The 27,588-nt window shown below is 26.8% G+C and overlaps 2 protein-coding genes across 3 annotated transcripts in view; one reads left to right on the top strand and one right to left on the bottom strand.

Moving 5' to 3' along the window:
* Nucleotides 1–27,588, bottom strand: part of Roc2 (Regulator of cullins 2) — a 394,011-nt gene that overhangs the window by 351,479 nt on the left and 14,944 nt on the right. The gene's annotated exons all lie outside the window — the stretch shown is intronic.
* Nucleotides 1–27,588, top strand: part of LOC142334440 (facilitated trehalose transporter Tret1-like) — a 35,383-nt gene that overhangs the window by 5,628 nt on the left and 2,167 nt on the right. The window contains exons 1-7 of one of the 2 annotated variants that reach the window (XM_075382435.1): nucleotides 1,850–2,009; nucleotides 3,914–4,465; nucleotides 20,768–20,890; nucleotides 23,240–23,363; nucleotides 24,633–24,806; nucleotides 25,503–25,637; nucleotides 25,928–26,169. In XM_075382435.1, the coding sequence (XP_075238550.1) occupies nucleotides 4,148–4,465; nucleotides 20,768–20,890; nucleotides 23,240–23,363; nucleotides 24,633–24,806; nucleotides 25,503–25,637; nucleotides 25,928–26,169 (1,116 nt within the window). In that variant the 5' untranslated portion in view covers nucleotides 1,850–2,009; nucleotides 3,914–4,147. Of the gene's footprint in view, nucleotides 1–1,849; nucleotides 2,010–3,913; nucleotides 4,466–20,767; nucleotides 20,891–23,239; nucleotides 23,364–24,632; nucleotides 24,807–25,502; nucleotides 25,638–25,927; nucleotides 26,170–27,588 lie in introns of those variants that run through there. The other variant, XM_075382434.1, reaches the window with a different exon arrangement.

Raw genomic sequence — 27,588 nt, 5'->3', positions numbered from 1 at the left:
TCTATACCAAGTAAAGTCAAATAAATACAAGATGTAAAACCGCTCTTTTAACATTGAAAAAGAATTTTTTAAAAACACACCCAAACATATAAGATAATATAATGCTGCTATTTCAGAAGAAATTAATTAATAAAAACTGTCTATTTAAAAAAAAATACAAATATTTACAATGTTTTATTTTTTAATGTATTTTTAAATATATATAAAAGTTTTTTTGTAGCACTAGTTTGCCGATAAAAAAAAAAATATAAATTTTTGTAGGAATAATCAAAAATTCAAAGGAAATCTAAATTCAATCTAAAATTCAAATTGATCTATTTTTTCATATAAGACCATTATTTGATGTGTAGGCCACTTTTAAAATTAGCCGTAAAAATATATTGGTTGCAATTTTGGTAAGGACTGTAATAGCCTACTGGTTTATTTTTTAGCCCTTTAAAATGATGTATCAATGTATCACAACCCTACTCTTTCCATTTTTATTTTCTGAGTTGTCCGCCTCTTACGGCCGCTTGATTATGTAAGGTGTAGTAGTGGTCTAATGTCGAAAAAACATAGTTTCGAAGAAGCGGCTTTTCCTAAATTTCATTTATACGCTTTTTTTGTAAAATAATCAACGGGAAATGGAAATTATAAAACAAAACCTTTATAGATAAATTTTTTTAATTTTCACATAAGCATGTTTTAACATTTTTCTTATATATCTTATAAAAGAAGCTGCAATAAACAAATTATCAGGCTCGAAATATCTCCTCTTTCATTTATTTTTTTAAAAATTATGAGTTGTATAAATTAACTATCGTGCAAAAAAATCTTTTAATTTTTGTAAAAATAGTATTAAAAACAATTAATTTGAAAAAAAAAACATTTATTCCTTTAAATAAAACCGTACAATTAAAAACTGGCTAAAAACAGTATTAACTTAAAGCGCCTTCAAACTGTAATCAACTACACGCTTTACAGACGTACTAAGAAATGTATAACTAATAAAATGAAGGCGTTATTATATTGACTTCCACCAACATGAATATTAGAGGTTTATGAAAAACAATACATCCTTTTTTTTTTTAATAATTACAACATTTATAATTTAATTTAAAAAAAAAGTATGAATCAAATTCCATTAAAAATGAATACATCGGAAAAAACATTCATTAATTACGTGTTAAAACGCATCAATTTGTTGCAATAAATCACGTGAAAATGATGAGAACAAATTTACGCACGCAAAATCACGACCTAAAATGAAGGCAAAAAAAATTATATGTATATATTTATTGCCTTATATATACATTCAATATCTTATTAATATGACCTCAGTAATTTTATAAACATATCTATTTATCACATAAATTCACATCTAAATAGAACATTAAACAAAACAAAAAAAAAATTAATTGCAATTTTTTTTATTTACAAAAACTATTACGTCATTAAAATTTTAATAAAATAAAAAGTATTTAATAGTCAATAATTTAATTTGTGAAAAGACCACAAATACATCTAAAAATAAAAATAAAAATGTTAAAAAAAAAAACTGTATTTAGAATACACATCTCAATCGTTCTATGACATCAGTAAATGCAACGTGATGACCACAGTCAAAAGGAGAGACTGTAGGAAATCTTGTAAATCAAGTGATATTTAATTGGCAATCATAGGCGCGGGTATAGGGGAGGAAGCCCGTCGGAAGCCTACGTCAGACTTCTCGATTCGGAGGCAAGAAAGGTTATCAATCGAAACTGACAAGATTTGACCGTTGGTGAACACGGACTGTTCTTATGATAATAAATATAATACATTATTTATTACTAAATTGCCCGTATTATCACCATATGTTATAAAACACACACACGTACACATACACCATTATATATATATAAATTCAGTAAAAACGATTAATTCTAACACTTTTATGGTGGAAACGTTCAAATTAAGAAGTGTTCATCAATATAGGATAACTGTTTTTTTTTTCATCACTTGGCGTATTGTGTTATTAGTGAATTGATGTAAGTTTATAAAAACTAAAAAGACTTTTTAAAGGCATAGTAACTATATAAAATTCATTAACAATGAATTCTTTTCTTTAAAAAAAATTAGGAATTTATAGAATAACATAATTTTGTAATTTTGACGGTAATATTTTTCGTGTATATGTACATTACTATATCGCACAACATTTTTAACAAATTCATATATATTTTTTTAAATTATAAATAAAATTTTTCCAATAAAATGTAATAATAATTATTACATTAATTATTATTTGTTAATTATTTTATTATACTAAAACTATTTTAATTAAAAATCTAATGATAACGTTTTATAAATACATAAAAAAATACATTACATGGTTTTAAATGAAGTAAAATTACTTACGAACAATCGATGATAAAAACTAAGTTATTATTTTCGTAAAAAAATTAACATTTCTAAAATTAACGATAACAAATTTTAAAATTAAATTTTTAACTGATATATTTTAAGTTTAATTTTATTTTAAATTTCTAAGATTTAATAATTAAATGTATAATCGATATATTATTACACATTTAATTATTAAAAAAATTTCAAACATTTAAAAATTAAATGTGCGATTGATATATTTTAGGTTTGATTTTTAAAGATTAAAAAAAAAAAAATAATAATTAATTGTACAATCGATATAACATATTTAGTTGTTACAAAAATTTGAAACGGATTTAAAAATTAAATATATAACTGATGATTATAGATGATGATAGATGATTATAGATTTAATTTTAAACTTTTTATTTGTCTGTTACAACAGAAGTATGTATATCTAAACTACTACCAGAGAAACTAATAAAAATTTATTAAATCATTGTCAGCCAAATAAAGATAATTCGGGGAACAAGTAATCGCAACAAATTTACAAAAATAATTCACGTTATTTTCTTGTAGTAGTTTCAATATTAAAAAAAAAAAATAAAATTAAATATTATAAATATATTTACAAAAATTAATTAAAACACACACACCAAACAATCATACTAGTAATATACATAATTCTATTTACGAGTTACTATTTAGACTACTTCGTTTTTTTACTTCCTTGTTTTTATATAATAAAACAAAGATTTACTTAGACACTTAAGTAATATTGTAATATTGAAATATTTTTATATACGCCTACAAAGAAATCAGTCTATTATAAAACAATGATATCCACTTTAAAAATCACAAGAACGGCTATAAAAATAGTTTTTTTTATTAGTATTAAAGATTGATTATTTTTATAGCGTATGATAAAAATAATCAATGTTTAATTCTAATAAAAACATTACAGTACAAATAAAGAGAACAAGTTTTAAAAATTATTAAATTAGAGTAATTAATATTATAATTTTACTACATTTCCAGTTAATAAAAATTACTTATTTAATTATTTTAAACGATTTTTTATAAATATAAAGTACAGAATTTCATATTTTAGAAAAAAGCATTAAGATTTATTCAGGACAGATTTTCTATCCAGACGGTTAAAATTCCCATCAACAAATAAAGCAATTTTAAAATCACTTACTTTAGGAAAACTTAAAAAGAATAATGAATAATTAAACTTTTTCATAAACATAGAAATTTAGGAAGGAATCGACCGGCCTTGTAAATCTTCTACGTTACGCAACATTTAGTACTCTTTCCGTTTGTTTCTAGGCATCTCTATTTTTACTTTATCTGCGTCGGGGTTAAACAACAGATAATTAGAGCCAAATTTCATTTTACGAGATAGCAAATTATATGATCCACAATAAATTATTATTTAACATTTTTATCGAACTAATCTCGCCCGTTTCTGTAGAATTAACTGATAAATTATTTTTAAGTAAATTTTAAAATAGTTAATAATCGGAATAGTTTTTAAACAAAAATTTTTTCACGTTTGTTTCAGAGCGCATCAGAAGAATCTTTGCTCGAGGCTCAGCTTCAAGCGACCGGTGCAAAAATCTGTTACACGCAACACCGATTACCGCCGAGTGCGATATCGTCGACGACATCGTCTTCAGCGTCGGTAGCGAGCTGCGGAGGAAGTACTGCGGCACTGATAAACAAACAGAACAAGAACAAAAAACACCAATTTAAAGTAAACATACACAAACATAAAATATACAACAAGGGAACAAAAATGAACAACACGACCAGAAAAGAATTAAATTTACTCATCACAAACCCGACGCTGATCGTAGGATTGGACGCGGATGAATGTAAAGAAAAACAATTAGATCAGTCGACAACGATTACGATACCTTATTCGGAAATGGAAAAAGAAGAAGACGATAATAAAAGATCGAGTATAAACGGTAGTAAAATCCAATACGAAATGGACGACATGAACGAAAAAAATGCCGCAAATTCAATCAACGATACGGTCGCCAGGCCGGGTTTAGATGAGAAAAACGTTAGGCATCCTCAGAAAATAACACTTATCTCCATACTTCCACAAGTAAGTAACGTTAAAATTATTTTTATGAATAAGATACATTAATTAATCTGCAGACATTCAAGGCAGAAAAGAAAAATAGTTTAAAAGAACACAACAATCAAAGATGTGTTACATCATAAAAAATTAACAAAAAATAAATGTATAAAGAAATAATTATGTAACAATTAAGTTTTGCAAAATTTAATCAAAATGTAACTAAAATATATATTTTTTAAATTGTAACTATAATTTGTATTTGACTGTCTATAGACGATAATATTTTTGATAAAATAACATTTTACTATATTAAATTTAAAAAAAAAATGGTAATAATTACTTCGTTGTACGAAGTAAAAGAAGTATTGTGATGGCGAAAAATTTAGGTTTTCAGATTTCAATGGAAATTTCCATTTTATTCATCCCTGAATTCATTTTGACTAGTTTCGGCGTGACGTCTGTACGTACGTACAGTTATGCATCTCGCATAACTCAAAAACGATTAGCCGTAGAATTTTGAGATTTTGGAATTTAGGACTCCTGTAACATCCAGTTGTGCCCTTTTGATTGCGATCGACTGGACCAAAAGTGTCAAAAAATGACCAAAATTCAAAAAAATTTGATTTCGGACTTTTTCTTAACTGCAGTAATAAATCCTCATTGAGACCTTTTCAACAATATATCATAAGGGGTACTTATTTTCGTTGGTTCCAGAGTTATAGCGAAATAAAATTTTAATTCAGGAAATATTTCGATCTTACAAGGGGAAGACATATCGGTTCAAATCCGACTTCATCTTCTTTTTTTAAATTTTTTTCGAATTTAATTATAATGATTAATTAATAACTGTTAACCTTAAAATTGTAAAAAAAAATGTTTACAATAAACAATAATTCAATAACAACAATAAAAAATATCAGAAGATATTTATAAAATAAAATTTTATGTACTTTTAATTTTAAAAAATGTGTATATGTAATTTAATAGGCGTACAAGGAAGTCATGTGGTGTCCACATCAGATTTTTTTGCTCTATTTTCCTTCGGTATAAATATTTTTTAAAATTTTTTGAAGTTTATACTTCACAGCTGCCAAGAAATTTCTACAATTTTTTTTTAATGTTTTTCTTAAAGTATAATAAAATAAGAAAAAAAATTTGTTAAGGTATATATAGGTATGTTTGTTATAGGTATATATATATATATATCCCGTATCTAAAAAATCAAAAAGCGGAATAATTTGTTTAATAACTTTCTTTTTTAAATATTTTATTTGCACTAATAGATTTACGCAATAATAACCTGAAATACTATATATATATATATATATATATATATATATATATATATATATAAATTATTTTCATTTGTAAAAAGGGTGTGTCCAAATATACACACAGAAATGTAGAATACAATAATGCGATACTGTATTTTAACCCTACTTAAAGATATTCATATATGTATATGAATATTTTTAGAAAACGTTTTCGTAAAATTTTCTAGTCCCATCTCTAAAAAATATGTATCCTGTTTTTTGCTTTTGGCCGGGAAATTTTAATTTTTCTTATTAATAACCGGGAAAGTCGTGCAATACTTTGCTAATGTTTTAACATCAACAGTATATTAAACCACGAGATTTTAAATAACGTTACTTATTAGCTCCATCTCGTTCAACGTGTATATAAATACGTGATCACATAGTTTTCATTAACGCCTTTTGAATTCTGACTTTTTTTGTATTTTAAAATATATATATTACAATAGAAAACGCAAACGACAGAAAACACAATCGATGGAAATGAAATTTAACGAGCGTACACGTACACCTAGTGTAAAGTAATTTAAATCGTTTACTAATTACAATAAATTACTGTACAGTCCATTAATGAAGAATAATGAGAGAAACAAAGCAATAAAATTTGTTATGCACGCAGTCATATCTGTGGAAAAACAACACATAATGGCTGCAAAGCATTAGCTATTGCACCACATAAACGACTAAGTTGAAAACACCCGCAATTTGTTGTTGTGGATTTAATAAATTTCAAAAAAATAATACAACAATAATCAACCGTAATAAAACAATAAATGACAAATTATATTTTTCGATTAGCAAGAAAAAAAAATCGAGATTAATACAAATAAATATACGGCGCCTAACCGGTGGCGTTTAACAATTACATCCACCGGATGGTATATGGCGTGGGAGGGGGTAAAAAAATAGGGCATAGACATTATATTGATTCGGGTAAGGACGAGTTTCCTGAAAAACAACAGTTAACGCGCGGTATTCGACGAGGCATCATCGCCCTTATTAACATTATGTCTGTGCTAAAAGAAAATGAAGAAACTAGAAAACAACAAATATTAGACAGGAAACGCGTCGTTACTTTTAATAGTGTTCAAACGTGTGTCGATGAATCAGGAGAAACGGCAGTTACTGTACCATGTAAAACAAAATAGTATAATCTCGACTCATTAGTTACCAAATCGTACGATTAAAAAAAGAAAATAAAGAAAAAACTAATAAAAAAGAAAACTATGTTGTTATCTCTTTTAATAATTTTCATTAAATTACTTCGTGCTGTTAAATAACTTTAAAAATATTTCTGTAAAGTAATAAAAATAATAAATTTAAAAAAATCATAAATAATATTTGAAAACATTTTAAAAAACTGCAGTAAATCTAAAATATTCCGTGCTATTTAAAATAAAAAACTTTTTTCGATTAATGTGCTTACGTTATAATTTAAATGAAACGATGAATATAATTAAATGGTTTATAAAAATTTGGTCAGAGATTTCGTTAAGAAAAAAGTGTTGTCAATTACTATTATTCATAACAGAAAAATTTTGTTAAATTTAAATATAATAATAAAAATATTATGACTTAAAATACGAGTATATTTCAAGTAAGTAAATATCTGTTTTACTTTCCCGACAATATATCTATATTGTATACTACACAAGTTATGTAACTACATACGATAAATTTCACGAATCGGATCAAATTTTATTTGCATGTTGGTGATTCTTTTCTTTTTGTAAATCTTTGACTTTTCGTAACCCCTTCTGATAAAAAAATCACAATTTTAGCATAGTAAAATTCTGTTAAGATATATATTCATGTAGGCCTGTCTTATTATTGAGTAATGGACCGACTCGTGTGAAATTTCATAGGATTTATTTCGTATATAAGGGATTCATACAGTTTCATTTTCGTCAAAATTGGTCAAAGGGGCAAGAAGATGCAGACATCTTCAAAAGTATTTCAAAATTTTAATTAAACAGCAGGTAGATTTTTTCATTAATGCCCCTTAATTAGCTAAGGCACTTTCTGATAACTTGATAAAAAAAAAATCCTTTCTTCTTTTTTGCCTTTGTGGAATCATTCTTAGTCACATTCTTATACTAATGAGATAATTCCGATACATCAATATATCTCTTCGTCAATGTATTTAGGATGATCTCATTCATGTGTAGGGGGGGAGGAGCTTAATTCCTTTTCGTTTGTCAGTTATTGTTTTGCTTTGCAATATCACGGAGTAGGGGGATGCAGACCTTATGAATCCCGCATCTAAAAAAAATGTATTCAAAAAGCGGAATAATATGTTTAATAACTTTCTTTTTTAAATATTTTATTTGTACTAATAGATTTACGCAATAATAACCTGAAATACTATATATATAATATAGTATTAACTAAATAACGATTTACATAATTATTTTCATTTGTAAAAAGGGTGCGTCCAAATGTACAACAGAAATGTAGAATACAATAATGGGATACCGTATTTTAGCCCTACTTAAATTACCCACGGGTTTTACAACGAAGTTGTAGTGGAGTCATTGAATGATATGGAAATATAACGGCCAATAACGTAATCGTAAATGTCCTTGATTAGCGGCATATCCACATACGGTACTTCTTAATTATTTTAAACACGGAGGGCGGATATTCCTTGCATACTGATTACATTAGTCGCACAAGGTCTTTCCATTAAAACTATAGAAGACGATTCGCCCACTGGAAATTTACAATTAAAAAAACCAATACACGTATGAAGATTAAATATTTTATCGGAAGTTAAAGGTTTGAATAAGAAAAAAATGCGTAATTTCTCAAAAAATGTTTAAAAAATAAATATCATTATTTTCTCAATAATAAAAACACTGCAATCAAAAATCTTCATTTCCTTTTAAATCATATTCACATCTTTTTAACATAAAAAAAAATGTACACGATTTTTAATTCCACTATGGATTTTACTCAAAAAAAAAACTCGCAGAATTGCGTAATTTTTCCCTATAAAGTAAATAATGATAATTATATCTCCTTGACAAATTGTGACCAAATTAATTTTTGTATCATTAAATTAATGATACGAATGGTTTATATTAAAAAAAAATCTTCGTCGGTTGTTAATCCAATCATAACAAATCAAGTAAAACAACTAATGAAAAAAAGTAAAAAAAAAATTAGACTTATAATATACTTAATATTATAAGTATATTAAGCCCAACTTACTCTAGCCCAACTTAAGCCCAACGGCTTAAGTTGGGCTTAAGCCGTTAAGCCCAACGGGTTGCTCTAGTGATTAATTCGTTATCGCAAATCAGCTGATTTCGAAGTCGAGAGTTCTAAGGTTCAAATCCTAGTAAAGGCAGTTACTTTTATACGGATTTGAATACTAGTTCGTGGATACCGGTGTTCTTTAGTGGTTAGGTTTCAATTAACCACAAGTCTCACGAATGGTCGACCTGAGACTGAACAAGACTACACTTCATTCATACATATCATCCTCTCAAGTAATACCTTACGGTGGTTCCGGAAACTAAACAGAGAAAAGAGAGACTTATTATCCCTTTTACAGGGGAGAACATAGAATAAGACCAAACAATATCACCAAATATCTCAGTTACCAAAGGGACATTAAATTATGTGGATAAATTTAACCTGAATAGAATTTTGGGTTACGGAATCATGAGGTTCCTTATTCTCTTGAGGTTTTCGGGGTTTCGTATTCTCTACACACTAACCAATTGTGACAAAAATTAAATCGTTACAATATTATATAAAAAAACCAAAACGCCCTGCATACATTTCATCCAAAATTGGTCCATCCGATCTGGAAATATCCAGGAAAAAAACAGGGATATATATATGTGTACTAGTCTGTCAGGTACGCTTCGTTCCTCCGACCCCCGGACCTCCACACAGCTCGCTTCGCTTGACATTACCGTCTAGCCAGAGGGTTCCACCGCCTGGACCCCGCATTGTTCGTTTTTGGTTGTGAGTAACACTGATAAATAACAGATGAGGTATTTAGACTTTTATTAATAAAAAAAAAAAAAAAAAAAAAACAGAACAGTAGTAACAATGGTAACTGAAGTACACAGAACTATGACGACGAAAACCCCACAAACTATTTCAATCAACCTGGTGTCAATAATGAAATTAATGGATTATTTTTTTTTCTTTAATGATTGTCTTTAATTGCCAACACATCACCTTCAAGGAGGACAGGACCACAATCTATGAATTAATCCTTCCCTGGGATAACACGAGTCTATCCTGAAAATTTCAAAGTCGACCAACAAATAAACAAAAAAACTTACGGCTTTATATATAAGTCCTTCCGAAATTTTTGAATGCTAAAATTGTGTTTTTTGGTCAGACAGAAAGAGCAATGAAACGTCAAAACCCCATATTTAATATTTGACCCGATTAGCATACACTCCCTTATATACTTATACCGTACGGCTAGCTATACAGCATATAACTGGAAAAATCTTAAAAAAGAATTCTTGTTGTATTTTTTTTTAAATTTAACATTTCAAAACTTTATTTGTATCTACAACGGAATTTAATAAAATAAAAAAAACCGTTATTAATATAATATTATATAATGTTAGATAAAACACTTTAAATTATTTACTAGCTTAAATCAACTTTAAGTTAAATTACCGACTTTAAATTAATTACGCCACTTCAAAGTTGTATAAGCAAGCTACATCAATAAATCAGAAACTGTTAACACAAAACATTATATTAAAAACACTAACTAATAAATAATTAATTATACTGGGATTTAAATTATTTTAAACGATAAGTAATCTAGATTCTAGGTTAACACGCAGTAGTATTAATACTTAAATAACATACACCGATAAAACTAAGGGAGCAAGTTCATAATAATAAATTCAGGATCGAGATGTACCAAATACAGTAAAGATAATATTATATGTTCAATTATATACATACATATATATATATATAAAAACAACTTTGAATAACCTTGGTTAATAAGTAGAACGTTACGACTCTTACCCATTTAAACATTAAAGAGCTGTTCGCAATTCTTAAGCTGGTTTACATTTAAATACTAATAAACTTTAAAAGAAATTTTAACTTTTAAAAGAATATAAGGGGCAATAAAAAAAAAATAGTTCATACATCGGCAACATATTATATAATAACCTCACGCCCGTTTAAAATAACGAGATATTTAAACCTGTTATTATTTTACAATAAATTAACAAACACGAGTTGTAAATAATATCGTCCTATATAAGATAGCATTAACAAAAACACGACTTCGCATGAAAACTCATCGAATACAACAGACCGTTTAATCTTACTGCGCTCGATTTTTCTGTTAAATTATTTTTTCCCGTATAGACTTCACAACTCGAACAGTAAATCAAAACCGTGATATTATATATCTCAGATTATGATTTAGTTGGTTTTATTGCAAAATGCTCTGCTGCTATATGATATAACTTAGCATAAATTTATTTTATAACATATCTCTCCACTCTCTCTTTCTCTCTCTCTCTCTCTCTCTCTCTCTCTCTGTGCAATGAGAATGACCCAGTTCATAATCTCGGTTAATAAATACGGATCATAGATCACTGAATAATTGATAAAATAATACACATTAAGAATAAAATTCAATCACGTGCAGTACAAATAAATAAAAAGAAAAAATAATTTTAAAAAACGGAAATTATCATTATAAAGAAAAATAATAATAGTAATACTTAGAATAATTAAATTATTAAAACACGGTGTCAAAATTCACATTAAATAATAAAAATTACTCGCTGAAGAAACCTAATAAGCCAAAGAATTAGGTTCATATTACAAAAGAAATTTAATAAAAAATACAAATATATTTTTTTTAAATCCTTCATTATAGTACGCCTAATGAGAAAAAATAAACAAATTTTTGATAAGAAAGGTCAAAACAAAAACATACATTTACTGATAATATAAATACTTTAAAATAACGGTTACATTTTCTTTATTTATAAAGAAAGGCTAATAGTCCAATAAATATTTTGTAAAAACAAAACTTATTGTAACAATTTAACGACTACAATAAAATTTCAAACGATATTTTTATTGTAAACAGCACAATTAAATAATAAAACAACATGACATTCATATTGCGTTATTTTATAATATTTATTATGTACAATAACATTTTAAAAATAAAAATATATCGACAAAAAAATTATAATATATTATTTTAATTAATTAATTCGGTATAAAAAGTTTTATTTTTTCAACCATGAAAAATATAATTCGATGCGGAAGGAAATGTGGCCATCAAAAAGAATGTCCTCATCAACCTACTTAAATAAGCAAACACACGTATACAAGATTAAAATTCTGTAGGTTATTGTTTCTGAGAAGTCTTAACAAAAAAAAAAAAAAATTATTATAGTGTATTATTACAATAAGAAAATTAAGTTTAATTTTCTACATAATCCGTTGAATAAAATATTAAAGAAAAAGCAGATAATAATAATAATGTTGTTACTAATTAAATAAGAAAAATCGTAAAATTAGATAATAAAAATCTTAAAAAGGGAGTATTTTAAAAATTAAATATCCAACAAAAATTTAAAGTACAAATGATTAATATAACTCTTGAAATATTAAAAAAACAATATATATGCACACACAAACATATATATTAATCACATTTTACAAACATTTTATACACACATTCACGCTCTTACCTCTAAAAGCAAAATAGATCAAAATCCGAATCGGATTAGATATCTTAAAACTTTATCGGTAAAGTAGCTCAATTATTTACAAAAATTAATTCATAAAAAATACTTTTAAACATTTCTCTTTTAATCTTTTTATTATTCATTAAAAAAAATTGATATTTATTTAAAGGCAATATTTGTTTATAATATAACCAATTAATAATAGAGAACTAATGTGAAATTAATTAAAGAGTAATGTAATTAATATTAAATACAAGAAAAGTACGATTAAAGAATTATTACCTAATATATTAATGCGAATAACCGAAAATGAAAATTTGTAACAATTTAAAAACCCTAAATAGTATCCAAGAATATCCTAGAACAGATCAAAAAACCCATTATTGAAAAACGATATAAATTGATAGTATATATATATATATATATATATATATATAGTTTAATACAATTCTTTTATTTAAAGGTAAAAATTCCCTTTTTTTAATTAATTAAAAGTATCCACAAATGGAGACCAAGCCGTACTATTTAAATTTTAAATATTACCATTTTCTCTCTCTATTACGCGACCACCATTTCGTCTTTCGTTTAAAAAAAAAATTAAAAACCTTTTCAAAGCAACATCTCTGTATTTCTTTAATATATAAATATATGTTTTTCATTTTTATAAATTTTTATTTTAAGCTAACCTATTCATTATTATAATTATGTAGTTAACTTTATATTCTAATTTAATTAATAAATAATTTCACATTTGTTCTCTATTATTAATTGGGTACATAGACAAGCATTATCTTTATATAAACCTCAATGTATTTTAATGAAAAGTAAATAAATCAATACACACAAACAAACAAGTATATATATATATATATATATATATATATATATATATATATATATATATCGGGCCAACAAAAATTACCGATCCACAATATGATAATAACTCATTTTACTAATGAATTACGAATCATTAGATTAACACACAATACGAGAATACCACTTACAAAGATCTATTTTTAATTATAAACGAAGAAATAGTTTTCTTTTTGTAAAAATTTAAATGGAAAAAAAAACGTTGACTATTAAATAAACATACAACGAGAAATGAGTAAACTATGATATATTATTCCAGTATATAAAAGCACACAGCGGTACATAATGACAGTAGTAGGTAGAAAACGGAGGGGAAATAAAAAGGTGAGATCGGATGAGGTGGACGCGTATCCTAAGAGTAAGCGGGTGGGGAGATGCTGTATAAACACAGCAATATCAGAAGGGAGCCTTACTTAATACCTCCAGAAGGCTAAGTACGTTAGTCGTTTAAATAAAATAGCGAATCGGTTTTAGATAAATAAATACTTTTTTAAGGTATAACAGAAAACATAAGTACCGTTTTTATAAAAAAGGAACAACGTTATCAGATAATAACGATGAAGGTATTGATGAGAGCAGATACACATCCGAGCATAAATGTACCTAGACATGCAACGGATCAGAAGGCTACCTTCACTTCGTCTCAGGTAAATAAGCAACTTAATTATTATTTAAGAAAAAGAAAAACTCTCGTTAAAAGAAGGAAAAGATTACCGAACTTTTTAACGATACGATAAAAAACTAAAACGATTTTAAAATTTTCGCTAAGATAAAATATTTTCTAACTTTTTACTGTCAAAAAATAAATTCATAGTTACATTTATATTAAACATCACAAATCAATATACGAATCGTAGTATTAAAAATAATAATAAATAATCCATGTTAGTTATTTATCACTTAATTATTTTAAAGTAAATTTAAAATTCCCTCTAATTTAAAGGTATCCACAGATTGAGAACAAGCCGTACAATTTAAATTTTAAATATTATTTTAACATAAAAATATATACTATATTTAATATCCACCTATGCGAAGAAGTTTTAAAAACAAACTAATAACATCAAATAAAATAAAATAAAATTAATTAATAGCATATAAATTATTTGAATAGGAAATGAAACAAATCCAACAAAAAAATTTTATAATAAAAAAAAACACCTATCCATAACAGCTAACCGGATAATTTAAACCTGTTTAAAAAAACTTAACCAAAAATAAAATCTACACTAAATTCAATTACAACAGATTTAAAAAAATAATCAAAAGTAAAGGAATACGGATTAGAAGAGGTCATTTCTGTAGCGAAGTGGTAGCATCTTTAACTTCCATCACGAGTTCATAGGTTCAAAATCCAGACGGAGTTTTTTTTACACGCTTTAAAAAAATCATTCCTTATCAAAAAATTATATTGTTTTTTAATTATCTTTTTTGCACTAATGAAATGTTTTTGTTTTATTAATCCATGAAACAATTGCGGGATACATTTTTACTATATAAGGTAACGTTCGTTGATCGGGTCAAATTTTGTATTTCTTAAAATATTTATAAATCCGAATTTTTCATGACCGCATTTATTTAAAAAGAACGCAATTTTAGCGCTTAAAAAAATTCCGGAAGGATGTATTTCGGCTATTTTTTCGCTTGATAACTTCAGAATAGATGGATGGATTCGGATTAAATTTGTCACGATCATTTCTGTCATACGGAAAACTGATGCCGTATAATTTTCGGTGGGATAGGTCAACGTGGTGGCCGGGCTGGTCTATCGGTAAACTCGTCATCGCAAATCAGCTAATTTCGAAGTCGAGAGTTTTAAGGTTCAAATCCAAGTAAAGGCAGTTACGTATATACGGATTTGAATACCAGATCGTGGATACCGGTGTTATTTGGTGGTTGAATTTCAATTAACCACACAACTCAGGAATGGTCGACCTGGGATAACTGTACAAGGCCTCACTTCATTTACATTCATACATATATATCATTCTCATTGATCCTCTGAAGTAATACCTGACGGTTGTTCCGAAGGCTAAACAGGAAAAAAGGTCAAGGAGGAGGGGATAATGAGAATTCGAAATTTTACTCGATGTAAAGGTAAATATTTTCACGTAATTCAATAACGGTCCATAGATACATTCTAATGATGAACGGCCTTATTTAAACCCCCGTAGAATATTAGAAGTGCAAAAAAATATTTTTTTCTAATTTTTCATCTCTAAACACAAAGTTAATACTACATTTTCGTACTAATAAGAAGATTCCGCTACATTAATCAGTAAATTTGATTATGTATCCGGGTAATTTCATTCAGGGATAATATTTATATTATTTCATACAGGAATAGGCCTAATTTTGTTTTTCTTTTTTTTATCGGTTATAATTTTGCTTGATATTTTCAAACCGGATTAAACCCATTTTTTTTTTTAACTTTTAAGATAATTTCTGAATATTGGTTAAATAATATGTTACTTTCGTTATAATCGATCCAGGTGTTGAGTAGATATCTTAGTCTCTATTTCAAAATATTACTTAAAGAAAAAATCCTTTTTTTAATTTAATATTTTATTTGCATACTTCTTTAATGTTGCATTTAATTTTATTCCTAAATAATTAAAAATTAATTTAAAAAAAAAACTAAAATCGACGAAAATAATTTGTTTATGATTAAACAAATTAAATAATGATTTTTTAATAAACTTTACATATAAATTTATTTTCCATTAACCTTTTAAAATACTGATTAATATTAAATTAATAATAATAATAATAATAATGAAGACGTTTAAAAGACTTTAACATACGTTATTTAATTAGTATTAAATAGAGCTTATTTAAATACTTACACGTTAGTTACATAATTAAGCCATCCAACTAACACAGTATTTATTCGCGCGCTATGCAAAAAACAAATAAACAACTAAATAATGAATAAATAAATACGTTAAGCTTTTATTGAATCTGATGAAGGAAAAAAAGCTTAATTATATGTATTAATAAATAATTAAACACCATCAATATTAATTAATTAATTAGGCTAGCAATATAAAATTTTATCAACGGTGTCCCAATTAAATTTGTTTAGTAACACGCATGATTCCACAGTCTTACTTATTCGAGTAATATTAAATTAAGTATTAAATATTTATTGTACATTTATGAAGCCCTTCATTCAAATAATTTCTTTGTTTTTAGCATATTCAGAGTACAAAAGTAAATTAAATTTCAATGGCTATGGTAACCGTTATTAAATTACAAGTACGAAAAATTAAAACGTAATTTTTATATTTTGAATATGCTAAAAAAAAGGAAATTACTGGAATGAAGGGATTCAAAAACATACAATAAAAAACTGGGAGCTGGTTCGGGGGATATAAATAAAAAAAATAAAAAAACTTTGGTCAAAAAGATTTTTAATTTAAATATATTGACTTATTAATAATTATTAACCTCTGATTTAAAAAAAATTACAATAAATAATGATTCAACAAAAAAAAAAATGGAAAAAAAGAATATGTAAGAAAAAATATATGTAATTTAATAATCGCACAAGGAAGTTATGTGGTGTCCACATCAGTTTTTTTTTTAATAAAAATGTCCATATCATAGAAATGTAAATGAAATTTCTTATAAAAATACCCAACAAGATCTTATAAAAAATAAATAGTTTCAAAATATTACCTTTAAAAATGGCAGCCATTTTACTGTTTTCACTTAAATGAATTATATGAAAAAAAAATACACAAAAAAAAACAGTTCACATTAATTAAGTAAAATAAAAACACTTTAAATTTTTATTTTTGAAAGTTTAATTTTTAGGTAAATACATGAAAATAATAAAAAGCTGACATCTCAGTTCTATGATTTTTAACCGAGTTGTTTCTGATGCTCGGCTTACACACACAACTTAATATTCATTATTTTATTTAAATATAATATTTTTTCGTTTATTTCATTCATAGCGCGCGCATATAGTATTTAATTCGCGCGGCTGTGGCGGTACTAACCAAACTAATGTAATTTCACAACATACATAGAACAAATTTCTTTTGTACGGTCGGCAGACCGGCGGAACCGCGAGGCTTAACACAACAGTTACCGAGTCGACCGGGCGATCGAGTACGAGATCCGGCCAGACCGAATTACCTTTTTTACACTTTAATTATTATTTATTTATTAACTGTACCGCTCACTTGTGACGTCACTGCATAGAAGTAGTATACAACATTATTTTGGAAAAATTGTTTTTTGCAAATATCGTTATTTTTTTATCGTTAACAAATGTTCCTAAGAAATATATGACCTTAATTAGGTGAAATCTAGAGATATTGAGGGTGACATTGTTCTACAGCCTCACCCCCTTGACCTTTTAACTTGAAAATTTTACGGCATCAATGTCCCATATATAGAAGTAATCTGAGCAAGTTTTGTCAAAATCGGTCCAGTATTTCTGAAGATATAAGGTGGTTTATAGGCCGACACCGAACACATACACGCGCGCGCGTAAATACGAACATTAACATCCGGAAAATTTCCATCCGGTTTTTTGTGTTCCTTAGGTGTCAAAACGTCAAGATCCGGTGAAAACAGCGTATGCCCAAACTGGACCGATTATAATATTTTCCCTTCTAGAGCTACAGCGCTATCTAGACGGTAAAGTAAAAGATTAATGAATGGTTAATTGAAGAATTAATTGATGAATTAATGAAAGGTTAAGGCGTTAATGAAAATTATTGGAGTATGAATTTATGTACACGTTAAACTTGATGTAGAAAATGTTTTAATTTATGGTAAAAAGTTTTTTTTAAATAGTTGAATAATTAATTAAGTATGGCAAAGGAAGTGCCATATTAAGACCGTTTCTTCGTAATAACCTGTAGTCTTTATGTTTTTTTTTTTTTTTTTTTTTTTTTTTTTGTTTTTTTTTATGAATAACACGAAAATAGTTCTGTTGTCTGATCTTATAAAGTTGGATATTGTTATTTACCCACTTCTGTCAATAATTAAACTTTAACCGAAAATCAAAGCGAAATAACATTTTACTAGTTGTAAGTAAAAAACAAACATTTACTGGAAATACATTTGCAAAAGCACTTTTTGCTCTTATATTAATAACTTAACCCACCGGGTGTTAGAAAATCAGCTGCTTAACAGCTAATTTTCGAATTAAATGTTAATTTTATATGGATCTGAATATTAAAAGTGGATACCGATATACTTTGGTGGTTAGGGTTCAATTAATTAACCACATATCTAAAGAATAGTCGGCTTGAACCAGTAAAACACTATATCATATATATAATTATCAACTCGTCGGGTCACGGGGTTGCTTATTGAACAGATTGCAACGTACATATTAGGAATAGAGAAAAAATGATTATCCCAAATTATCTCGTAAAGTATTAACCTTGAAATTTTGAATGACTCCGTATATTATCAGAGATTTTTTTTATATAGATTATTACAATCGGGAATTGAAAATGAAAAATAAAAAGAACAAAAACACATAAAAGGGATATTTTTTAAATTAATCTAATCTAACCTCAAAGTACTCGGACAGTTTTAAAATTAAATAATTTGAAAAAATTATACATTTATCTAAGTATAAGTTATTGAAACATTAAGATAAAAAATGAACTGAACGTCAATATGCAATCAAATTTACCAGACGGATACTTAACAGGTACAAACATACATGTAATTAATAATCCGCGCGCGCGCGCGCGCGCACAAACACACACACACACTCATAAATATATATGTTTATTTTTGCAAATATCATACACAAACAAACATACATATATATATATATATATATATATATATATATATGTTTGTGTGTGTGTGTGTGTGTGTGTGTGTATATATATTTTATTACACACAATATTTATTAGACCGTTAAAAAAAAATTAATTAAAATTAATCAATTCATCCAAAAGTCTTAAAAAAAAAAGATTTATAACTAAAAATAAATTTTTAAAAAAAGTCTGAATTGGATTTTTATAGTTTTTAATAAAAAAAAAAGTTCGAAAAGATGATATGATTATCTTATATTTTAATAAACAATTTACGCGTATACGTCAAAAAAGATAAATAATTATTTAAAAAATTTAAATCGGCAAAAACTGTTTTTATTTTTTAAATAAATAAATTTCGTTTTATTTAATGGTAGACGAACGTGTTTAAAATGATTTATTAATCTTATTTTTAAATATGTAACTTTATTTTTTGCTTTTATAATCAGTGGAAAAAAAAATCATAATTATCATTTATAATTATCGGAGCAAAAATTGGCAGTTTTCGTCATTTTTAACATTTTGTGTAATAGTCATCGTAAAAAATTGAATTTCAGTACGATGAAAGTTATTTGAAATTCCAAAATTTTAAGTCGATCAGATTTAGAGATGGGGAAATATTCAACATTATTTCTGAACAGTTTTCGTCTCAAAATCCCGTTAACTGAAACAGTTGAAATTCAATTAAATATACATCCCAGCTTCGCCCTTATTTACCATCCCATCGGAAAAAAAGGCATCTCGGTACCATTAAATCGGGCGACTTATAATTATTCCAATAAATAAACAATTCAGCCGCCCCAAAAATAACGGGCTTGAATCGAACCCGTACTTAAAATATGAATTTTTTAAGACTTAAATTTTTAATACTGAAAATCTAAATATATCTATAAATGTAGACGACAAATGAAATTATTCTTTTTTAATAAAAGAGCGGTCTAGTAGGACGCGACTTAACAATAAAATAATATTGTTTTTATAATTTCTGATACTCTTTTTTTTTCAAGGAGTGACTTATTAAAAATGTACGTGAACTAATTTCCGAAAAACGGGTTTAAATGGGACCCAAATTTTTTTTATTTACCAATTATTCTCTAAATGCAGCAAAATGTTTTGATAAAACCGTCAATTCGAAAAGGGAACCGAAAATAATTTACAAAGAATTTTGATTATGTTTTTTCCCAAATATACTTTTATTACTGCATAATTTTTAAGCCAAAGACGTAATTTGATCAATGGGGAAATTTCACAATTGTGAGGGATCAAATCTGCTTCTTGTACCCGGTTAGCCAAACCAAAAAAAAAACTATTTTCACAATTTATACTTTCATATATTTTATTAAATAAAAAATTCTTGGCACTAAGTATTATTTGATCTTTAAATTTAAAACAGCCGAATAATATATATATAATATTTGCAATATTATATAAAAATTAAATAAATTTAAAAAACTAATTTTATTATGTTATTCTCATTTTAAAATTTTGTTAAAACATAAAAGGGCAGAAAGGGTGAAAGTTTTGTAAGAGCTTTTTACCAGCTTTTTTTCACAAATATCCATTAGAAATGATACGATTTGAATTTACTTTATACATAAATTGTTTTATTTATTTTTTGTTTTTATTTAACAGTTGTTAGCAGCCATCTCAGTATCCTTAGGATCAATGGTTGTTGGATTTTCATCAGGGTATACATCTCCGGCATTAGTTTCAATGGGTTCAAACAGCAGTTCCATACACGTTACAGAAACTGAGGTAAGTTACTACAGAAAGAAAAATATATATATATTAATTTTTATTAATTATTCAATTAACCGACGATAACGCAAACACCCACGCGCACGCGCGCGCGCTTAAATATGTAAAACAACAAAAACCCTGAAAATGGAATAAATTAGACGGTATAAACCGAAAAGTAGATCAAACATGATTAATTGGGCAATTAATAATAAATAAAATAAGTAGGTAGCTTTGTAAAACAATACGTACCGTTTATTTAATAATAATAATAATAAATATTTTAACTAATACTTTAGTTGCACTATTATGCAAATTAATTTTTTACTATTTGCCATAAATTATTAAATAAACCAGATTAATATAAATTAAGCAAAATGACATGTTTATTGATTTTGGCACAAAATATATCATATTTAACTTTCAACAAATGGAATATATTATTAACTACTACTTATATTAGAGTACAAATCAATAATGATTACTATTATATAGGGCAAACATTATTTGTAACAAATAAATGACTGACACACACAATCAACGTGACCTGAGCAGCAGCAGAGAAATAAGTCTCTGTGTCTTACAAATAAAAAAAATAATAAATATATATTAATCTATTTATTTCTACTAATAATCGGCAATAGATTCAGTTTTTAACAGGTTTGTTGGGGATCGTAAAGCAAACCGATTTTATAACTAAACTTTATTGCTTGTTTTTATTTACAACCTATTGTATGAATAAAGACATGAACGAATAAATAACAAAGGGTGTAGATTAGCGTAAATAAATGTCTACTAATACAACAACGAAATTTTAAGCGGCGGAGATTCATAATAAAATGTTAAATAATATGTATCCATCCGACCTAGATACATTTGAACAATATATATATATATTAGTTGACGCACATTTAAACACCTTCATGAATAATCACTAAATAAAATATGAACAAAAACTATGACATAATAACACTGACCAAAAAAATTATTATATATAATTATAACGTAAAAATAGTTATATAGCGTTATATAGTAAATAACAACGTAAAAACAGAAAAGTTGTACGACAAGAAAGGTCCCATTTATTAATTTAATTACTTACGTCAATAACTAGTTTACTGACGTTTCAACAACGGATAAATAAATAAATAAACTACAATTCTTTTTAAATATTAATTACATGTATCCAGTTATTAATTAGACCCAAAAGTGATTTAAAAAAAAAACAAAAAAACCATTAGGACCAGCTGAGGAAAAACAAGAAATAAATCTTTACTTACGAAAAATTCTCCAATACAGCTTAGTATTAGCCAGAAATAAGTTATAATTAGTCACGGAAATTCTACAGATCTCTATGTCGTAGAGATATTATCTCTGCCTACAACTCGTTAGAATAATTCGTTCTTGTAAAAAACATAAAATAAATAAATAACAAAATTATTTAAAAAATTGGCAACTGTGGGTTGTTTCTGATGCACGGCTTACACACACGAACACATACAACTTAATTTAAAATATTTATAATTTTATTAATATAATATTTTTTCGTTTATTTAATTCAATGATTCCAAATAAAGCGCGCGCGCGCACATACTAGGTGTGACGATACTAGCGGCAACGGTCGGCACCAACTAAACTAATACAATTTCGCGACTTACATAGTAAAAATTTCGCTTGTACGGTCGGCAGGCCGGTGTAGCCGCGAGTAATAACTCACTAGGCACCGAATCGACCGGCTGACACTTTGAATATTATTCATTTATTTAATTCTACCGCTCATCTGTGACGTCACAACATAGCAGACGTCTAAAACAGCATTTTTTGGGGTGGGATGCGATTTTGCAAAAACTTTTTTATTTCAAATATTGTTATCTTTTTACCTTTAACAAATGTGCTTAATGCAAATATGACCTTAATCATGCGAAATATCGAGATACTGAGGGTGACCTTCCTTTACAGCCACATCCTCTTGACCTTTTAAATTGAAAATTCAATGGCATCAATGCCCCATATATATATTAGTAATCTGAACAACTTTGTTCAATCGGTCCAGTAGTTCTAAAGATATGTTTTAGAAGCCAACATTGAACACACTTACGTATGACCATTAACATTCGTTTTTTTTAAGTTCCTTAGGTGTGAAAATGACAAGATCTGGTGAAAACCCCACATACACCCAAACTGGACCATTTACAATAGTTTTCCTTTTAGAGCTATAGAGCTATCTAGACGGGAAAGTAATAAAAATAAGGTAATACCTAGATGTTACATGAAGAATGATGTACATTAATTTTCATTCTTTAAAACAAATGGTACAATTTATCTTAACAAATTATTTTGTATATATTTTTTTCTTTAATTTTCTAGGAATCATGGATAGGAAGTTTAATGCCATTATGTGCATTGGTTGGTGGAATTGCTGGTGGACCATTAATTCACACAATTGGTCGTAGAACAACTATACTTTCAACAGCAGTTCCATTTATTCTTTGTAAGTCTCTCTTTTTTTTATTTATACAAAATATAAATAGTGTAACCACATTAATAAAAAAAACAAAGACCAATATTATTCATTCTTCTAAAAGTAAAAAATGCTACAATTGTGTTTCTTAGTTAGAAGAGTTATGAATTATTAAAATCTACCAAAAAAAAACTCTGGAAATGCAAAATGTGGTTCGATTACCATTATATAATTACTAAGCAGCTATACTGTATAACTATTTAGCAGAGAAGTAATAATAATACAAAATTTTTTTTAAATCTTGCTTTATACTTTTTAGTCACACTTTAATCAAATTATTATCATATATTGCATGAGTTTAATTAGTAGGTTAATTTGGATTTCTGTATATATATATGAGTATGACAAAATGTCAAATTCAAAACCACAAAAAGTCCCATACCAAGCTTTTGTGATTTTTTAAATGTCAAACAGCTATTAGATTTGTCATCTGCAACCCCAAAAACCCTGCATAGCCATTTTGCAGAGTTTGCAATTTTTTACACTTGCACCCTTAATTTACCCCCGTACGGGGGGGATGTTTGCAAAAGTAATGGTGGATGTTTGCAAAAGTAAAGTAAAGCATGTGGAATATTGTATTGTCACCTGACCTTAGTAACTGTGCAAAATTTCTTCAATCGGTAATGTCAGGAAGTATGTTAAATTAAGGAAGCAAGATTTGAGGATAAATATGAAAAAAAAAAAAAACATTGTGAGGTAAAGAAAAGAAAGTAAAAAAAATTGTACTTAATTTTACCTGGATAATCAAAAACTAAATCAAAATTCATTAAACAACTCTTAATCTACAGCAAAGTATTGTGGGCTTCATTTGAAAAAAAACCTTGAAGAAATGATTACCTAAAACATCTTGAGGAAGACAGTTAACTGCATTCTTTAACCATATAGTACATCTGCACTCTCAAACTATAATAATTGAAAAATGACCTAAGAGCATTGAACTTAAGCAATACTGAATGCAGTTCATTGCATACTAATGGAATGTATTTTAAACATTTTTTAAATGCACAATACTTAGTTGACATAAGAGTAATTGATTCAAGAATTAAAGTGATACAGAGTGAGATGTAGGTCGATAACAATATGATTATTTTTTTATTACTATAAAGTTAAAACGATAAAACTAGTTAATTGTTTAATTGACTTCTATATAACTTTACTTACTGTACCATATAAAACCATCACAATAAAAATTTATATTAACATTTAATAAATTTAATTATTTTTTTTGTTTGGTTTTAGCATTCATCTTAATCGCACTCGCATCAAACGTGACAATGATTCTAGTGGGACGATCAATTTCCGGTTTTTGTGTTGGAATTGCGTCATTAGCATTACCAGTATACTTAGGAGAAACTGTTCAACCAGAAGTTCGAGGCACACTCGGTCTTTTACCAACCACACTTGGTAATGGTGGTAAGTAAAGCATAAAAATATAATTAAAAAAAAAAAAAATAGTTTGATAAACAAATATAAACTGTATTACTATATTTTGAATATATACATTTTAATAATATAATTAAATACCATTGAGTAATTAAATTTAATTAAAAGATAATAAAAAAAATCGATACTATTTTACATGTTACTCTTTTCATAACAAATTTTGATTCTGCTTTATTATAAACTAATTTATGACTTCACAAGAGGTTACAGATAATTAAAAAATAATAATTACTTTTTTATTTACTAATTGGCAATGCTTACTTACGAATTGCCAATGCTAATATTAATATATAAACAAAACAAGATAATGTTGTGTTCGTTTGATATCGTGTGATATTGTTTGTAAAAATAAACAAAATCAGAAAATGTGCTTCCCGCAGGTAGCAGAAGCAGCAGAATACCACCCTATTATTGTGGTAGTAAAATACTATTGCCTGGTACTTTTCCTACCTTTCAAAAGAGAATACTTACAGGAGAGTAGTAGGAAATTGAAGATATTTTAAACATATATATTTCTGTGATCAAAAGAGTAATTAATGAATGGTTTGATGATTAATTTTGTGTGTATCTAACTAAATAACCCTTCAAATAAAATAAAGTTAACTAATTTGGGAAATATTTATCTGTGCAAAGAAATTTATTAAATAAATGTATATTTTTTTACAGGTATATTAATCTGCTTCATCGCCGGTAAATACCTAGATTGGTCAATGTTAGCATTTCTTGGTGCTGCCATTCCCGTTCCGTTCTTGCTATGCATGTTCCTGATCCCAGAGACTCCACGGTGGTACATTGAAAAGAGTAAGTATGAAAGAAATCTAATTTACAATGACCACAAAATCTTTCAACAAACCCACATAAAATAATAAATTATTTCAATCATTATTATGTATAATTAACAACTGTGCATGTGTGTGTGTGTGTGTGTGTGTGTGTGTGTGTGTGTGTGTGTGTGTGTGTATATGCACACACACAGCAGGCAGAAATATATACAAAATCTATTTGAATACAATATTAATTACATATATGTATATAAATCTGACTAAATTATTTCCATTGTATATTTATACTCTTTTTTTTATTTATTATAGATAAGCATAAGAAAGCACGCAAAGCCCTTCAATGGTTACGTGGAAGAAGAACTGATATCACACAAGAATTCAGTGAAATTGAAAAATGTAATCTAGATTCAGAAAAAGACAATGAATTTTCTGTCACTGAATTTTTCTTAAAGAAATATAGGCGACCACTGATTATTGCTATCGGCCTTATGTTTTTCCAACAAATGAGTGGAATTAATGCAGTTATCTTCTATACAGTCACCATTTTCAAAGTAAGTGTAATTTGTAAATAATTAAATTTATTAAAAATATATTGTTGTAATTATTATTTAATCACAATGTTATCAGATCTACAAAATGTTAACGATGTCTGCCTTGCTGGTCACAGATTTGATTCCTGTAGCAAGCATGTGAAGCTTTTCCACACATTCTACACAAAAATGTAACAAAGAAAAATGTATAAAATAAAACAAAAAATCCCTTTCTTTTAACGCAAAATTTAGACACTATAACAAAGTAATTAACCTAGCATTTTTATATACTATATTTTTATATGTAGAAACGATGATGACAGTCAAAGAATCAAGACTGCAAAAAGTAATTAAAGAAAAGGAAATTTAAAAACGGATTTTATTAAGATGTAAGTGTAAAAATAATCAAAATATCTCTGATCAAATGAAGGGATTTATCAGAAATTTGAAAAAATTATGGGTGCTACTTTAATGTCTACCATCACCATGAAGTCTAAAGTAGCACCCTGTCCAACCTACTTTGTTAGCATACAATCTAATTTATTTTAAATAGTAAACTAATATTAATTATATACAGAATTTATATAATGTATTAATAATTAAATATAATATATATTTATTAATTAATTGTAATAATTTATATATTTAGTGTTAATTAGACAAGGTTAGCAAGCAACAGGTTAAGTTTGGTTAGGTAATGTCATTTTTGTATTCTCAACTTCATCTGATACCAACAAAAACAAACCAAACTTAACCTAACACTCACTTCACTCACTAACCTAATCTAATTAACATTAAATATATAAATTATATACACAATGGTACACAGTAGATTGCATATACTGTAGTGATAGATCTCATGATGATGATGATAAATCACATACTAAAGTAGCACCAAATAACAGACTCTATTAGATTGGGGGTTAAAAAATTAAGATTAACAAAAAGAATCTTTAATTATCTTTCTAAATTAAGAACTAAACATAACTGATTTCAAGAAATCAAAAAATATCTTAAGGAATTAAATATTAAAGAAAACAATTTTTATTACCAAAATATTTTCAGAAATAAAATAAAAAATCTCAAGAGTTTTCAGAAAAATCAAGAGAAAAAAGATAAAGAAAGTTTTCTCAGAAAGAGAAAAGAGATTAATTCCTTAGCAACTGTTACGGAATTTTGGCAGATATGGAAACAAAATTCAAAGTAAAGTTGTTTTTTTAATGTGACCTGTAGATGATCCAAACATTATTAAAAAAAGATAAATGTATATAAATTATTGAATTATAATTTTTTTAATTTAATTTAAACCTCTAGAAAAGTTAAAACTTTTTTAATACTCCAAATGACAATTATCTAAATTCTTGGTGCTTAATACTCAATTAGTAACCGATTCTCATAAATAAATCATAAACTATTTATCTGTTACCAAAAATAATACAA

This window comes from Lycorma delicatula, chromosome 1 (assembly GCF_047948215.1).
Source record: "Lycorma delicatula isolate Av1 chromosome 1, ASM4794821v1, whole genome shotgun sequence".
Taxonomy (NCBI): domain Eukaryota; kingdom Metazoa; phylum Arthropoda; class Insecta; order Hemiptera; family Fulgoridae; genus Lycorma; species Lycorma delicatula.
Note: the sequence above shows the minus strand (reverse complement) of the source record. Positions and strands in the feature narration are given on the sequence as shown.